The sequence below is a fragment of the Mauremys mutica genome, chromosome 2 (genome assembly GCF_020497125.1).
Source record: "Mauremys mutica isolate MM-2020 ecotype Southern chromosome 2, ASM2049712v1, whole genome shotgun sequence".
NCBI classification, from domain to species: domain Eukaryota; kingdom Metazoa; phylum Chordata; order Testudines; family Geoemydidae; genus Mauremys; species Mauremys mutica.
This window is the reverse complement of record NC_059073.1, coordinates 34,353,670-34,372,309: the sequence shown is the minus strand read 5'-3', so window position 1 is coordinate 34,372,309 and position 18,640 is coordinate 34,353,670. Positions and strand designations below refer to the sequence as shown.

At 41.2% G+C, this 18,640-nt stretch overlaps 1 protein-coding gene across 1 annotated transcript in view; it reads right to left on the bottom strand.

The window, feature by feature from the left end:
- The window catches only part of NUDCD1 (NudC domain containing 1), a 154,906-nt gene that overhangs the window by 78,883 nt on the left and 57,383 nt on the right, over positions 1 to 18,640 (bottom strand). The window contains exon 4 of the mRNA XM_045005329.1: positions 14,168 to 14,351. Within this exon, the coding sequence (XP_044861264.1) occupies positions 14,168 to 14,351 (184 nt within the window). The remainder of the gene's footprint in view (positions 1 to 14,167; positions 14,352 to 18,640) is intronic.

The following is an 18,640-nucleotide window of genomic DNA, read 5'->3' as shown; positions in this document are numbered from 1 at the left end:
TTTAAGACCAGCAAATACACCAATATGGGCAAATATTTCAGATCTGCCAAATTTTGTACATCAAGGCAGCATTTCAATATAAAGGCTAGACAGACCTTTATACATATGAAAACTGTATTAGAATACATGACAGACAAGCTAGGTAAGTTCAGGTGTGGTCGCTACTTGACTATAATGAACCTTTAGTCTGACCCGCTACGGCCATTCTTATGTCCAAAGAAAATTAAGATACTATTAAAGGAAATAACACTGTACAACAGGTGGCACAATTCACTAAGAGTCAGTATAGATATGTCTGTATTGCATTGTAAACCTGGATTCAGGTTTGAGCCCAAATGCCCCTATTGTCTACACTCAAATCTTTCTGACTCAGGTTAGCAAACCCTCGGGGGGGGGGGGGGGGAAGAAATGTGGGTGCGGTCTAGGCCTTAGTCCTGCTGGGACTTGGATCCAAGCACTGCCATTGTGCAGTATGGATGCAGCTCAAGGCTGGGTCCCCAAATTCATGACTGGAAAGTTGGACAATGCTACAGTGCTATCCTACAATCAACCTGGCCTGTGTATCTCAGCCCTTACATTCAATTCCTAGGAAGTGGAAGCATCCCCGCTTGGCTCAAATACAGTTCATATCCAGCTGCTTGGCATTTAACTCTGCCTTTCTACTCTCACCACTCCCGTGGAAACACATTTAACAGTCTCCTACGTTAGCTATGACCACCGATAGGAAGAAGTCCTACAAGTGCACTGCTAGCCAGTCACAGGAACACAGATGAATTCTGATCAATCTTTAGTGGAAGGCGAGCAAGACATTTACTTCAGTAAGAGTGCAAGAAATGATCACGTGTACAAACAAATCTCAAAAAAGCTTGGGATATCCTCTGGACCACCTATCAGTACAGAGATCGAGTCATGTGGCTTAAAACCAACTACTGCAAGTTTAGGGATAGTAACAGCATCTTTGAGAACTTGCTTCTTAACGGCTTCTTCTATGAGCATTTGAGCAGCTTCTGGGGCTTCAGCAAGCATTGAGCCCATAATAATGTATGACAATGCACCCTTTTAATCCCCCAAGTCAGAGGAACTACCAGAGAAGACCAGCAGCCATCAGATAAAAAAATTATACTGCCAGTCAGGGATCTCCAGAACTATAACATTCTCCCATGGTTGCCCTGCCTAAAAGGACAGTAAAACCATAGGCAGTAAAGCACAGAGAGTGGCACCCACCCCACACAACCCCAGGGGGAAATGGTAGGGATTTATAAATGATTTACATTGAATTTGTCAAGTGCATCTTATCATGATGTTTGAAGTCTGGAGTTTTGCATGTGAAAAACATAAAACCCAATGATAAAAAATAGCATCTTTTCACCTGAGGTTGCCAGAGCCCCGCCATATGCAGCAAATGCGACGTAATTTCCCCCCCCCAATAACATGTTTTCATTTGCCTCAGCAGGCCATTCTACCTCATGGACTTCAAGGCCAGAAGGGAATATCATGATCATCTAGTCCAGGGGTTCTCAAACTTCATTGCACCACAACCCCTTTGTGACAACAAAAATTACTACATGACCCCAGGAGGGGGGGACCAAAGCCTTAGCCTGCCACCATGGGTGGGGGGCCAAAGCCCTGCTGCCTGGTGGGGGGGGGGGAAAAGGAGGGTGGAAGCCAAAGTCCAAGGGCTTAAGCCCTAGGCAGGGGGCCTGTAATCTCAGGTCCACTGCCCAAGGTTGAAGCCCTCAGGCTTCAGCCTCAGATAACGGGGCTCGGGCTTTGGCTTTGGCCCCTGGCCCCAACAAGTCTAAGAGAGCCTTGGCAACCCCATTAAAACGGGGTTGCAACCCACTTTGGGGTCCTGACTCAGTTTGAGAACCGCTGATATAGTCTGACCTCCTGCACATTGTGGGCCACAGAACCTCATCCACCCAACTCCTGAAATAGACCTAAAACCTCTGGCTGAGTTACTGAAATCCTCAAATCATGATTTAAAGACTTCAAGTTACAGAAAATCCACCATTTACACTAATTTAAACATGCAAGTGGCCTGTGCCCCATGCTGCAGAGGAAGGTGAAACCCCCTCAGAGTCTTTGCCAATCTGACCCAGGGAAAAATTCTTTACCGATCCCAAATATGGCAATCAGTTAGACACTGAGCATTTGGGCAAGACCTACATCGTCAACCAGGAGCCTTGGGGCGTGAGCTGTGCTGCATGGGCACAAAGGGGGCAAGCCTGAGACAAAGTAATGGGTGAAATCCTGCAGAAGGCCAACCAGCAGCTGGAATACCGAAGAGACAAAAATACAAAGCATGGGTGGTGCGGGTGGCGGGGGTGGGAAGAGAGAGAGTCTGACTGGCATGAAGAGATTGGCAGTGCAGATTTTGGAGCAGGAATGCAAGTTGGGGGAGGAAGAAAGAGCACACAGAAAGAACTGTGTGAGATGATGCTCATGGCAATAAGACTGCAGGCTCCAGCTGTACCTCTTCCTACGGTAGCCCCATGCTACCATGTCCTGCATGCCATGCACCCTTCGGACAACACTGGGCTTGGGTGGTTTATGTCACAAGGAATTAACTGTAGTTGGAATTGTCAGATATACTCTCTACAGTCCTCCACTTCACTCTAGTCTAGTAGCAGCCTGTGCACATGAAATGCACTAGAAGGGCCAAAGAGAACAGAAACTCTGTTCAATGCCAGTGTCTAAGTGTTTTGCACCACTGCGCACTGTATTTCCACCAATCCACTGTTCAGTGGGTTTTGCACTGTTAGTTGTGTTGTAAGTTTTTCTGGCAGCTAGTCTGCCTATCAGCTTTTTAACATTGTAAGTTTCTGTTACATGCTTGCTTACAAATAAAGTGTTCCACATACACACAAGATGTCATTATCATGGTTTATTACATTTACTTTGGAGGAACTTCAACACAGTAATCCATAAACTGTGCTTTGAGTTTAAACAACATGCATAAAAAAACCCTTAAATTTCAAAGTTTCAATCCCACAATTAAGCTGTATGTTTAAATATATGGCCAAATTTTATAGACCAGCATGAAAATTTTCACACATACTATGACAGTCAAAGTGTCTGATGAGGTACACGACTTGAGTATACAAAATGCATAATACAAATTCAGAAAAAACGCCTTCCAGATCTGGCCTATACCCAGGGAATTACTGTGGCACAGTTACAAATACTATTTCATTCCCTATTCACTCATATTACTGTACATATATATACACAAATTATTTCATTGCCCCTAATTCACTGGTCCATGCAAACCCATTATATGAGTGCACAAAGCATCTCTGATTTCTGTTGCAGGTGTGAATTCTGCCCCAGTAATGACACATGTACTTTTTGGCTGTGTGTACCCATCTGGATACAAGTCTAGCATACACGATCTTAGCAATGATGCTTCCTCCCACACCCTCATAGTTACAAACACTAGAGTTACAAACTCATTAGGAACCAGAAGTATGCAATTAGACAGCAGCAGAGGACCCCCCCCCCCGCAAAAGGCGGGGGGTAAATATAGTACAGTACTGTGTTAAATGTAAACTACTAAAAAAGGAAAAGATTAGAAATATTTGACAAGGTAAGAAAACTGTTTCTGTGCTTGTTTCATTTAAATTAAGAGGGTTAAAATCAACATTTTTCTTCTGCATAGAAAAGTTTCAAAACTATATGAAGTCCCACGTTCAGTTGTAAACTTTTTAAAGGACAAGCATAACATTTTGTTCAGAGTTAGGAACATTTCAGACATTATGAACAACCTCCATTCCCAAGATGTTCTAGAGTAATTAGTTCATTTTAAACTAATAGCTGAAAGCCTATGCTGTCACACAGGTTTAATCTGTAAAGCCATATGTAAAAAATCCCAAAATGACTGAGAACTTAATAACTGGACTGTAACAGACCACGAATCCCAGTGATGATTGAACCTGGTGATATTCTAAACAAAAGGAGTTCTCAACCATGCTTACAGCTGTTTTTATCATGTGTCACAGACATAGGCTGGGTCCACACTAAAAAGCTAGACAACCCAACGATATTACTAAGTGGTGTGAAAAATCCATACCCCGAGTGATGTAACCAAGTTGACCTAGCCCCCGGTGTAGACAGCACTAGGTTGACAGAAGAATTCTTCCATTGACCTAACTAGGACCTCTTGGGGAGGTGGATTACTTTCGCTGACAAGAGAACCTCTCCTATTGGCATAGGTAGTGACTACACTGAAGCCCTACAGCTGCACGGCGGCTCTAGTGTTCCAAGGGTAGACAAAGCCTCAGATAATCTAGGCTTCAGAGTGCTGTTTGGGGTTATTGTGTATGCTGGGTGTGTTGATTTGTGCCTGGAGTAGATTGTGCCAGGAGATTTGTGCTGATTGGTGTGAGTGATAGTTGGGTGCTGAGTACGGCAGTTAAGGCTAATAATCTACCATCAGTGCAGTCTCCCTCATACAGCCCATGAAACTGTTGCAATAAAGTTAGCTGCAGAACAGGGGTTCTCAAACTTCATTGCATTGCGACCCCTTCCGACAACAAAAATTACTATATGACCCCAGGAGGGGCGACACCGAAACCTCAGCCCGCCTGAGCCCTGCCGCCCTGGCCAGGGTGCGGGAGGTGGGCCAAAGCCCAAGGGCTTCAGCCCCAGGCAGGGGACCTGTAACCGGAGCCCTGCCACTCAGTTGGGAAGTGGGGCTCGAGCTTTGGCCCCGGGACCCGGCAAGTCTAAGGCCAGCCCTGGCAAGCCTATTAAAATGGGGCTGTGATCCACTTAGGGGTCCCGACCCACAGTTTGAGAACCACTGCGGTAGAGTAAGAGTGGGGATTGACTTAGTTAACTCTGACATCACAATGGTTAAAACTCTTGGCATGGCCTAGGAACATGCCTTACTGTAGCTGTACACTACATGGGTGTAATTCATAAAGCCAAAATGGCTGAGCATTTAAAAATTGTATAGTAATAGACTTTAAAATGCAGCGATGATTCAACCTGGCGATAATCTGAACAAAACAAAACAAAAAAGCTCTCAACCATGCTTCCATCACATCGACTCCAAGTACATTCTAGGCTTCTGAGTGACAATCCTGGAATTTTATTATATAGATTATGAAGCATGTATTGTGGTTTACTACTTAAACATGCTGTCATCTGGTTACCAAAAGATGTTTCAGAGGTCTAACAAAATATTAAAAAAACCTATCAAGCAATTGGACCATAAACGAGTGATATTTGGTAGTGTTAAAAACAAAAGCAAAAAACAAAAAAAACCACACGCACACACATAGTTCATTTGCATATAAGGTGGTCAGAGTTCTGACAAATTCTCTCTCTCTACTGGGACACATCTGATACACAGAGAAGCACTAGAGATATATTTTGACTCAGGTACCAGACACATTAGATACCTGGAAACTAGTTAAAGCACAGAGGGTTCACAGTTTAAACTTGGCATTTCCTCACTTTTTGTTTTGGTTTCTATTAGGCTTCACATCCTCTGATTTATACAGATTTAGTGATTATGAATCAACATTCCTTATGAAAGGATAGAAACACACCTTTCCCTCTGACAGGTAACAAATATAGAAGTTATTTTCAAACAAGAAAAAATTTACACACCAAACAGTAACTATGTCTAGACACTTCAATGTGTGTGAGATCTAGATTTATATCTTAATTTCATCCAGTCTATTAAGTAATGATATGAATACATTTTCAAATGTGGACAACCCCAGATATGAGCAGTATAATTAATAAGAAAAAGAAAAAAAGTTTCCTACTATATATAAAGGGAAAAAGAAATATATAGGGACAAAAATGTGATTAAATAGCAGTTACTCCTGATATAAAACCTTAAATAAAGTTTTGCCACTCATCAAGTTTTATACTTCCCTCTAAAAAGGACAGTACTATAATATTTATTCTAGGTTTAGAGAATTTAACTGCTTACTATAAAAATTAGGTTGAAAGATTATAATTTTTCTTATTAAATTTAGCTCCATGCTGAAGATTGTAATTTAGTTTTCAAATGATTAATCACACCTTTTTCATCATTGAACTTTATAATTACAATATATCAAAATTATTTTTAATGCAACGTTATAGATGGAACAATGCTAAGCTACTGCAATACACATTCAGGAAATGCAAAAATGTAAGAAAAACATAAGTGTGACAATGTTGCACAAGGAAAGTGTATGTAATATGGCCAAGTTAACTAACATCTACCTGTATTTCCTAACCTCTATGAAGCACGCACAATTTTTGAGTGCAACAACAGCACTCAAAGAAGTGCATAGTTAACAGAGCCAGTAGAGCAGCACAGAATTTATAAGCCCTGTACAGGTGCATCTGAACTCAGCCAGGAGCCAGTGGCGGATTAGTCACTGGGCCAATGGGGACCATGTTCAGGGACCCTGGAAAAGGGCTTTCCCGTGCCCCGACCTGTTCCACCTGCCCGAAGATCCTGCTGGGGAACAGGGGAAGCCCCTGCGCCCCAATCCCTCTCCCCGGCAGGAGAGCAGGGGGTGGAGGGAGGAGGGACAACTGCATGCAGAAGGGGTGGGGAGGGGCCCCACTTGTTCAGGCCCAGAACTCCACAAAGCTTAATCCACCTCTGCCAGGAGCAGCTAGCAACCTGTTTCCCACCAGGACAAGGGGGATCAGTTATTGGTCTCAATTGTTCTTACCCAGGATGTCAGGGGAACTAGAGATACCTGTGGATCACAGGCCAGCCAGGGAGTAGCTTGAGGATATAGCACACTGACCACAAATTTCTAGTTTTCCCAGAATCTTAGAACATTAGATCACACATCTAAAAGTAAAACATCCCAACTAGTGGAATTCAGGCAGAATGAAAAAGGGGCCAAGAGAGACAGCCAGCAGGTGGGAACATCCAGATAAAAAGAAAAGGGTTGGAAAAAGAACATGCATCCTCTGAGCAGTGTGCACAAGGGCAGCATGTCTGTCCTGAAGGACATACCTCACAACTAAATCAAGTTTTCTACTGCAGATGGTCTGCACACAGTTTTCAAATGAGCGTGACATTGTTCGACCAAAACCATCTCCGAAGGAGGACTTCCCAGCTTTCGCTCTTGAAAGTTTTTATATTTTCATCCATATATTTCTGTGATACAGAATTTTCTTCAAAGGTGTCAATAAAAAATGAAGTATCATGATCCCCCATCAATCAAAAAATTACTTAAGGCTTTTGTATTGCCTCAATTCAACTTCACATGGATGTCTATTTATTTTAATCTACAAGTCAGGCTCATCCATCACTTTGAATTCTAATATTTTTTTAAAAAGAGAAATACTGTTAGTTCTTTATAATTTAAGTTTGCTTTTTGAAACTTCATAGTTATTTTTGTATTGATTGTAGTTAGAAAATGTTGCCTATTTATCATTAATGTTCAAGGATGGGAAGGGTTTCCTGTAACCAGGATCTTCAATCAACAGCATCAAGTTATACAGCAATGAAACAAATATCACAAGATATATTCTTCAGTGAGTTGCAAATTATCTATATCAGTCTCAATTTCAGCTGCTTTATCACTCAAATTTATTCACCAAAGGAAACTTATCAAGATTTCCTTTTCCAGTGCAAGCTTTCCCTTATCAAAACCCTAGGATTTCACATAAATGTAATCTCTCTGTGCATTAAGGTGGCAGGGCAATCTGTCATTCTTGTAAACTTCAGATTCTTAAAGGCGTGCAGAAATATTCATCAAATCAATGAGACATTCATTTAATATCCCAGGAGTTCAGAGTCCAAGCTGCCACTGGGCTTTTCATTTTATAGAAAAGAGAGGGAACAACAACTGGGCCATGGATTCCCACAGCTCAGAAGCACACAATGGTACTGAGCATTTTGACAGGTAAGCGCCATATCCCCATGCAGAATGTCTATTGATGGAATGAACTGAGTAAAGGCTACAGCCATAAGTGTGTAAACATTCAATTATGTAATGTAAACTTTCAATTATACAACCAGCTAGTGACATTGAAAATTTTTCATTTAAATAATGTTATGACTAACATTAAAATTTCTTGTATCGGTTTCTTAAAATTAGTGTGTGTAAAGCACTTTGAAGACATAAGGCATTATACAAGTTCTAAGTTACTGAAGAAGTGTACATTGCCTAACTTCAAAGTCGAAAGGACTGATTACTATTATGATCATCTAGTCTGACCTCCTGCACAATGCAGGCCACAGAATCTCACCCATCCACTTCAATAACAAACCCCTCACCTATGTCTGAGTTATTGAAGTCCTCAAATTGTGGTTTGAAGACCTCAAGCTGCAGAGAATCCTCCAGCAAATGACCCGTGCCCAATGCTGCAGAGGAAGGCGAAAAACCTCCAGGGCCTCTGCCAATCTTCCCTGGAGAAAAATTCCTTCCCGACCCCAAATATGGCCATCAGTTAAACCCTGAGTATGTGGGCAAGACTCACCAGCCAGCATCCAGGAAAGAATTCTCTGTAGTAACTCAGATCTCACCCCATCTAACATCCCATCACAGACCACTGGGCATACTTACCTGCTGATAATCAAAGGTCAATTGCCAAATTAATTGCCAAAATTAGGCTATCCCATCATACCATCCCCTCCATAAACTTCTTGCTGTTTTGTCTTTTCATTGATAAAAACCTTGTTACACAGAAAATTAACAATTATACTTTGTGTTACTCAGCTAGATTAAAGTAAATAATATAAATGGCTCTTTGAAAGAGAAGCAAAACCTATTTGAGATATATAGTTCATGTATCATCTACAGTCGAGTGGTCAACATTGTGGAAAATGTCTTTTTGAAAAAAAAAAAATACAGAAAAAATTCATTTGACAATATTCTGGTTTTCTGACAAGACCAAACCAAAAAGGTTTGGTTTTTGGAAACTGATTTTTTTCCCCCAAGTTACTCATAAAAAAATGCATGAAAATGTTATGGTGAAGTTTGAAGAAAATTAAAGAAACTCCAACATTTTCAGCAAAAAAAAAAAAAACTTTCAACTGCCTTTAATCTACAGCCCTCTTGCAGAACCTTTTCTACAAGGTTATCTGCTCTGTAAACTTTAACTGAGGGTAGGAAGAGAAGCACAAATGATTGTATTATAACAACTATGTTATTTCCTGGTAAAATGAATTATTCCAATTCCATAAAGTATTATCTAAGCAAAATTATTTTCCCCTATATTTCTAGTGGTGTACATAAAGTTAGAGTAAGATTATCATTTTGGATTTCCATAACTGACTTCAGCTCTAATATTTTGCTCTTTTTACATACACCAAACTTATTAATGGAAAAAGAAAATCCACATATGAAGGCAGCATAGAACACTGGGGTGAAGATCAGAGGTGGCCCTCGAGCTCCAGCCGGGGAACGGGGTCCGAGACTTGCCCTGCTGCGTTTGTGCCATGGCTCCACGTGGCTCCCAGAAGCAGTGGCATGTCCCCCCTCTGGCTCCAGCTAGGGGGCTCTGCATGCTGCCCCTACCCTAAGTGCCGGCTCTGCAGCTCCTACTGACCGCTGGTGCTGCACCTCTGCGCAGAAGCCAGAGGGGGAACATGCCGCTGCTTCTGAGAGATGCTTGAGATAAGCGCCTCCTGGAGCCTGCCCCCGAGCCTCCCCCCCACCATGCACCAACCCCCTTGCCCCAGCCCTGGCTCTCCCTCCCTCCCTCCGAACCCCTCGGTCCCAACCTGGAACACCCTCCTGCGTCCCAGACTCCTCATCCCCAAACTCACCTGAGTCTCCACACCTCCAGCCAGAGACCTCACCCCCTCCCGCATCCCAACCCCCAATTTCATGAGGATTCTTGGCCTGCCATACAATTTCCATACCCAGATGTGGCCCTTAGGCCAAAAAGTTTGCCCACCCTGCTCTAAACCATGCTCCTAAATTTAAGTCTCTTTGTATAGCTGTATGAATACTTCTTACAAGATTATCAACTGTATTCCGAGGTCTCCCCTGCTAAGCTATCAGTGAAAGCTCTGGCCACAAGGTAGTGAGACAACTCAGTGGAGAGCTAGCACACACAGCACAGCACGCTAAGCTCCAAAATCACTGATTAACAAGATGAAGCTATTCTCCACACTCTTGTTCACATGTTGCAGTTCACATGAAGTTGTCAAGGAACGTAATGGGCAGGGGCTAGAACTCAAAAGGTCTAAAGCGCCTCCTTCTCATGTTCTCAGTGCATGGATTAATTGGAGGTAGACACGGGGAGGATACAGAAAATAAATTGGGTTTGAGGACAGTAGGTGTCAGAAGGGAAGGGAAGATATTCGACAGAAGGGAAACAGATTAAGGGAAAATATGAAGCAGCATTCTTAACACTAATGCTACTCTTGGTCACCTCAGCACAAATTTAGTAATGTGATGCTAACCACCATGCAAAAATAAATAAATAAATAAATTATATGCACAAGTACTATCCAGAAGTCACCCTTTGTGGAAGAGCAAGCAAGTCCCCCTTTACCACTTATTCTGTGCATTACATAGAATCTAATTTAGGAAATGTGGACACACAGGTTCCCTCCACAACTGGTATCCATGATAGCCCCAAACAGCTTGATGTTAAGGGTACTGAGGCTAAAGGTAGATAGGCTGCAGATCTACCCTTAGGGGGAGTCCCATACTAAACAGGGGCACATGGAAAGACACTGTTGGCGACCTCCCCTGAAGCTGTATAGCAGACTACTCACCCCCAATCCCTGCACAAAGCCAGTTACTCTGGCTGTTCGTGAGAAGGTGTGAATTTCACACACAGTGAATCTGTAACTTCATTAAAGTCCACCTGCGTTTCAACTTAGGGCTTGGCTACACTTGCGAGTTACAGCACAATAAAGGAGCCCCAGGCACACTAGCTCACTACCAGTTCACATGTAGAGCGCTCTGACTCCACGGCTAGAGCGCTCCTGGTACTCCACCTCGGCGAGTAGAATAACGTTTGATGTGCCCCCGCTGGAGCGTCCCAGCAGCAGTGTGAACGAGGTGTTGCATTACTGCGCTCTGATCAGCCTCCGGAAACGTCCCATAATCCCATAATTAAGTCAAGTGGCCACTCTTGTCATTGTTTTGGATATGCCCTTTGAAAACTCTGTTTGACAGCTGGCATGCTTATCTGCTCTGAGACAAAGCAACCATTACTGTGGAATGCTGTGTGTGAGAGAGGTGGGGGGGGAGGGGTAGGTCTGCTGCTGTCTGAACTTACAAGACAGCATGCTGAAATGCTCTCAGCCCCCCCAAAACCCACTCTCTCTCCCCCCACATACACACAAACACACTCCCTGTCACATTCCACCCCACCCCATTTGAAAAGCACGTTGCAGCCACTTGCATGCTGGGATAGCTACCACAATGCACTGCTCTCTGTGGCTATTGCAAAAGCTGCTAATGTGGCCATGCCAGTGCGCTGTCAGTGTGGACAGACTACAGCGCTTTTCCTACTGCGCTCTATGAGGGCTGGTTTAACTCAAAAGCGCTCTAAATCTGCAAGTGTAGCCATGCCCTTAGTCCATGGCCTTGCGTTAGGAGAGGGTTGTGTGGATATATCTTGTTGCATCAAGTTGCAGACTGTCTACACGTTAGTTCTTTAAAATGACCATGGAGAAAGCTAAAGACTCTCAACTTTTAATAAAGAATATAGTACAAAACTCTCTCAAGCTCAGTACAATAGAATTGGCTCCTTCTGCTTCCATAGATTGCCTTAAAGCAGATATGCCATCTTAAATGTCAATGCTGGTAGGTAACATGGTACGGTAACACTGCACTTTCCTGCTAACACTGGTGGAATTTTCAGCATAGTGGAAAAATTCCTCTTTATGAGTAGATGATTTCTTATACTTTCACTAAATGTAATTCAGGATGAGCAGAGTTATGCTCAGTTAGTCTCACAGATGGGAATACAGGGGATATATACAATTATGCATTACTCCCTTTATTCCTTAAAGCTGTACTTTAAAATAAGCAGGAAAGAGAGGGGGCAAGAAACATCTTTATCCCCAAAAAGTACAAAGAAAAACAGCAGCCAATACGAAGAAATTTAAAAGTCATTTAACTAGAACATATGGAATGAATAAATCTTTACACGTCTATATCAACTTATCAGAGGATCTCAAAGCATTTTTGTAAAATTAGAAACAAAAATTGAAGTTAAACTAGAAATAAAGATAGTACAAGGAAGAGGAAACAAAACCAAAAGTATAATCAACTGAAACAGATAAACAATACAACACTAGAGCTAAATGCAGCTGAAAATAATAGCAGGCTTTCTTTACAAGCCTTAAATCCTGAAGTAGGCCTATCTAGCCAAAAGAAATTTCAGCATAAGCAGCAACAACAACAAAAAGTCAACACCCCAAATGCAGGTTATACTCATCCAGGAGGAGGGGAGGTCATAATAGTCATTTCCTTAATCTCATGCTCCAAATTGCAGATTCTCAACTCCCTTTAAAATCCCCACCTCCCACTGCAATGATGCAAACAGGATTTAATGCAGATCTAGGCTGGAATAATCCTCCCACAGTGCCCAGCTGAGATTTACTGGAGGGGTGAATCATCTAAGATACTTCTTTATAAATTCAAAAAGCTCCTTCTCCTGCAACCACTGAATTTCTGCATGGGGCCTTCATCCTTTAGAGTGCTTAAGCATAGTGGTATGGAAGGAGGAGATGGAGAACCCTCCTCAACAATACCCAGACCTTTTTTTAAATTATTATTACTACTACTACTACTACTACAACAACTACAACTACAACTACAACTACAACAACAACATCATCTTCGGGCCATTTATTTCACTGTTAACTGACAAGTCATCTAGAAAAGAGTCTGCTCCAATATTAAAACATTTAGAGACCTCATAAGCATGTTCAATGGAGTCTAATTCCCTGAGAACTAGGATAATATATATATGGTAACAGAGCTGAGCAGAATCAACTAGTCCAGTCTTGTTAACTCATATCTTCTGCATCCAAGAGGTCTAAAGTCTATTATGGACCAGAAGGCACTAAGACGCTATTTAGGCTGCAATGGACCCTCAGAAATTTGATCTGGGAGAAAAGGCAGGGGGAGGGGGTAGCGGAGAGAGGAGAAAGAAGAGTTAACATGTTAAGACAGGGAAAGGGCAGGGGGGGGAACCAAGATGACAGAAAAAAGTAAATTAGCTGCTTAAACTTTAGTTATAAGCCAGGATTAATTAAATTAGTAAAACTTCAAAAATGCACTCTCGCCCTACCCCCAATCAATTATTGGTCGTCTTATATCCTGAAACATGGGGTCTTAGAGGCCTTATAAAAGTTATCCTATTTAATACAACTATGGATGTTTATATTAACTCAGTCATCTAACTATTTCGCTATATATACATCTATACTTATATACTTTGCTGGATTTTACTAAACTCAGTGAGTTCCACAGTTTAACCACTGTATACTAAATCACTGTCAGATTAATTAAATGTCTCCTTGTTCTTTTTATTATAGAAAAGGTTAAAGAACATTCAATATTCTCTCAATATATCATTGATTTGTATTCTTATACTATGTCCCGTTATATTCATTTTCTAATCCTAATTTGTAAATCCCTTTACCATTCAAATTCCAAGCCTCTTAACCAGAGCTGAAAATAGTACCTAATTGTTCAGTGGTTTGGAGATTGGAACAAAGGTTTGCTAAGACTAAGGTGAGAAGACCTAACATTTTTATTTGGGACCTCTCTGGGAATTTGCATTGTATATCTCCACATGTAAAGTGCTACTGCACTAACCTGTTTTTCTAGTCACCCACATCATATGAGCATTTGTATTGTTTATCCATTACTTGGCCTCAGAGATATTTAGCAAATTATAGGTTCACATTCCCCACTCCCAACTCAAATTGGAAAAAAAAAAGATAGAAACTGAGTTAAAGTTTTGAAAAACAATTAAAATAACTAGAATTGTGAAATGACTAATCAGAGGGATAGCTCGGTGATTTGAGCATTGGCCTGCTAAACCCAGGATTGTGAGTTCAATCCTTGAGGGGGCAATTTGTGGATTTAGTTGGCGATTGGTCCTGATTTGAGGTCCCTTCTAACGCTGATATTCTATATACAATAATTTTTTAAAATAGTGAGGTTTCAGCTTTTCAAAATATCTGCCAAGAATATAAACATAAAATACTCACCCTCTTTGTCTACTTCTGTGATTGTAACCCATTCCAAGGACACATGGAAGCCACTTCCTTTTGCATCCAGTTCATCTTTTTCTACTCGAAGCAGAAGCCCAGCTACTGAATGCACATCTGACTTTACAAAGCAAACACTGTGGGCTATAACAAAGGGACTCCCAAGTTCTTCATTAAACATAATCTGTAAAGCAGAAAGAAGAAGAAAAAAAAAACGCAACAGGTTGGAGGGGGAAGAGTCCATAGTATCTACTTTGCTATCCACTAGAAAAGGAATGAGAAAGTTGACTGAAGCTACCCCAAGGATTTCACTGCCAACACAGATCACTCAGTGGCTTCCGCCTCCGGTTTGTTTGTCCTGCCTCCTTTGCCCAGATAGTTTTGACATTCTTTTTATTATTAATTTGTATATTAAAGTAGCAGGTAAAAGGCCCATTATACTTTGTGCTATGTAAGCACAGAAAGATAGTGGATACATGATCTGATGATTTTGATAATTAATCAATTTTGGAAAACAAATCAGATTTTTAAAATAACCTTCTTTGGTTAACGAGTTGTTTACCATTAAACTCTGAAGGGTTCCTTTACTAGACAACTGTAAAAAACTGTGTACAATAAATGCCTATTATTAAATGGAGGAAGAGGAGGAAATTAATGATTTTAAAACTGCTGAGATGGGGGAGCACCTTATTAAAATTCGTGAGTGGAGTGTGGAGAAGCCTAATCTGCTCCTGCATTTTGATGAAAGCTGATCAGTACTGTCTGATCTAGTTTAAATCTTGAATGATACATTCATCTGGTAACCACTGTATTAGAATGTGGGATTGTTGCACAAAAAAAGTCCAATAGTTTGAGTCATTTAATCTGATCCAGAGATGAGAGCTACAGTAATAGAAACCTTGGTTCTGGAGACCATATCTTTTTATTCTGTTTCTGGTGAAACAAGCACTTATTTAGCACAGTATCAAAATGTTGATAAAATTGATCAAGACAAAGGACGACATGAAGATAGGAATGTTTTAATTGCCTGTACATCTATACCAGGAGCCTGTGTAATAAAACAATTGGAATTAGAATTGCTCATTTATGAACAAAAATCCAACCTAGTTGGTACGGCTGAAGTCTGGTGAGGAGACTGGCATGACTGTAATGTTAAAATCAATGGTTATAACCTGCTTAGGAAGAATGGAGTTCACAGAAGGGGAAAATGAGATTACTGATTTCCAAGTCACTGACAACTCGGAAGAAAATGATCTTGCATGCTGATAGATCAATGTCATAACAAATAAAGCACAAGACAGTGTACTATTTGGTGCCTCCTACAGACCACCAAATCACACTTGAAAAACAGGATGACTACCTCCTTAAGCACCTACCTACAAGATGGAGAAAAACCATTGTTCCATGGTGCTTCACATTGAATAAGCAGTCACTGAGTTTTAACAAGCAACAATTGTCCCTAGTCTATCAGTAACAGTGGCGCGCACACACACACACACACACACACACACAGTATAATCTTCTTGAACTACCTCAGTCCTAGAAATTGTGAGATAATGTGGCACAATTATAAATACTATGTCATTCCCCATCATCCATGGCACCATATAAACCCATTCTGTGGGCACACAAAGCATCTCTGAGTTCTGTTGTGCACGTGAATACTGTCCCAATAATGACAGGGCCCAGCAGTGTCTTGGATCCATTCCTGGTGAAATGGCTCAGCTTTGGCCTAGCAGACATTGAGCAGTGCTCATCGGGCCACAATAATGTGGACAACATTGGCATCCAAACAGTTCTGAAGGCCGCACCACCTTGATTTCAATCTACTAATCCCACATTCAACCACCATTTTACAGCTACTGAACAAGTAACAATCTTCTTTTTGCCAGGCCTTCTGCAATCAGGTTACAGATTCATAAAAGATGTCAAAAGGGGGTAAGCAGAGTCCACTAGAATAAAGTGGGGACAGTTACTCCATTTATAACAATGTCATTTGGTAGGAACAATGTCCCAGTTTGTCCATGAAGGTACAGTCTCAATCTCTGGAAAACACTGGCATCATGCATCTTGCTAGTACATCCTACGCTGGTGTCTATGACCTTGCCTCTCTGGTAGTCCAGGGCCTGCAAAATGATGGAGTAGTATCACTTGTGGTTTATGTACTCATGTGTTCCTTGCAGAGGGGAAATTCTGGGCACTTAAGTCCCCTCAATAGCTCCAGGCCAGTCTGGGAAGCCCATTCTCTCAAAGCCAGCAATTATTTCAGGAACATTATTAATGCCCATCCTGTTTAGGTAAATCACAGTCATGATTGCCTCACAAGCCTCCACAACCACCACCCTATCAGTTGACATGCCAACACCTAACGGGTTAGCCATAGACGTGTAACAGGCTGGGGAGGCTTCTCTCTGGTGGCTATAGAGACCCACTTCTGAGCTTGCATGGCCCCCTCATGCATGTGTTTGGACGCTGAAGAGTCATGGCAAGCTGATTACCAGAATATCTACTTCTTCATACAAAAGTTCTGGGAGCCACTGCAGGTCATCCCAGGTCCACATGATGTGATCCCACCAGTCTGTGCTTGAGGCGTTACTCCAAAAGCGCCAGTCTACATATGGAGAATCTGCAGTTATGGCAACAAGCACGAACATGATCGCCTGGTTCCTCAGATTTTTTATTTGTTTTTTAAATACAGACATATTGAGCTTTATTAATTAGGTCAGATTGTACATTCCTTCAATTAGTCTTCAACTGTAAGCCGCAGTGTATGGGCTACCCTTCAGGAAGGGATCAAAGAAGAAATCAAGGGACGACTAATTTCACTGAAAGTGGATTGTGTCACATAAATTTGACTGATCCCTTTTAGGGATTAACATTTGATATATTATTGTGGGACAATTTGTTCTTCTGACTCCAGCATTTAAAGAGATCAAAGAAAGACACACCTCTGAATATTTAAAAATCTATGATTGTTAAAGTGGGTTGGTATGTATATGTATGGCTTGGGTGATTTCATACATACCAACCCACTTTATTATTGCAGTTGCCTTAGTTGTGAACACGGGAGTCCAAAATACCTTGTGTTATGGTAGACTTCTTGATGTGGGTTCACCAGAATTGCATACATGTTGTCATCATTTATGATTGTTATTCTGTAATTTTTTTTCTAAAGCAAATGAAGCATACTCTTCTGGGTGGTGTCTTTGAGTGTGCCTTTCCAGGTTGGCAACATAGTTGAATGGCACTCCGGTTTCCCAATTTGACAAGCACATTTTTTTTTAAAAACACTGTTATATCTGAAGAACTTTCTTACATGATTAATTCTCAGTTGTTGTAATACACTATATATTTTTTTTAAATAAACCAAAGGCAATAGTGCAGCCCAGTTGCATATTTCCAGAATCTAATCAAGTATGGTTGTGTTTTAGCAAAGTAGCGGCAAGAAGTCTGAGAAGTAGTTCAGAAAGGGATGATCTTGTGTCATTAACGATCCATGCAAGGTAATTTAACTTGCAAGCTTTCACAGAGCTTGTTCTGACTCTAGACTCCTCCTTTCCAAATTACAAGCTGCTTCTCAGATTCTTTGAAAGTGACACTACTTTGCTAATGTACTAGCAGTGTTAGATTGGGGAGAAGCTGGAGGTAACAACCTCTAGGGAAAAGTTGGAGAGGCCTAGAGTAGCTAGCTGAGGAGGCAGGAGCTATCACTCCTCTAGCCTTAAGTGTGAGGTTGAAAGGAGGGAAGGGGAGGCTATATTCCTTTTACAGACTTCTCATGCACTCTTGAGGACAATAGAAATAATTCTCTTACATATGTTTGATCCCCCAAAAAATGGATGGCTAAAAGATCCAGAAGACTAGGGACACTCAGAGGCTAGATTTTTAATGTTTCTTTTATATTGAAGCTTAGAGATATCTAGTTTAAAGTAATATACAGCTGGTATTATTCCCAGAATAGGTGTATAGACCCAAATTGGCCAAGTCTCCTTTAAGTGGGGAACAGAATCCAAACCTTCTGGAAGATAAATAATGATTAAGAGTGATGCAATTTGCAGTTTTGTTATTCCAATAGAGCCTCATGTTTTTATTTGAGGACAATATTTTTAACTTCATGTTCTGGGAAGCACAAAGCATGTGGCTGTCCTAGATATAAACAGTAAGCAATGTACCATGTAGATACATTCTGTAATTCAGAATTTAACATCAGTGCTCAAGTGATTACGCAGCACTAGTTCTCAGGAAAACTGAGCTCATTACTAGTCAGTTTGACCTGAAAAAAAGGTGCTAAAGAAAACTAGCATAGAACTTAATAGAGGTTATTTACTTCTAAGGACACCAACCCTTTGTTTCAGTTGCAAAGGTGTAGAAGGGTATTGATTTAGTAGGGCTATAATACCTACTACTACATGGTCTCGTGCCACTTGCTTTTACATTTTGTCATATAGCCATCACTCCCTTTACATGCTAGTA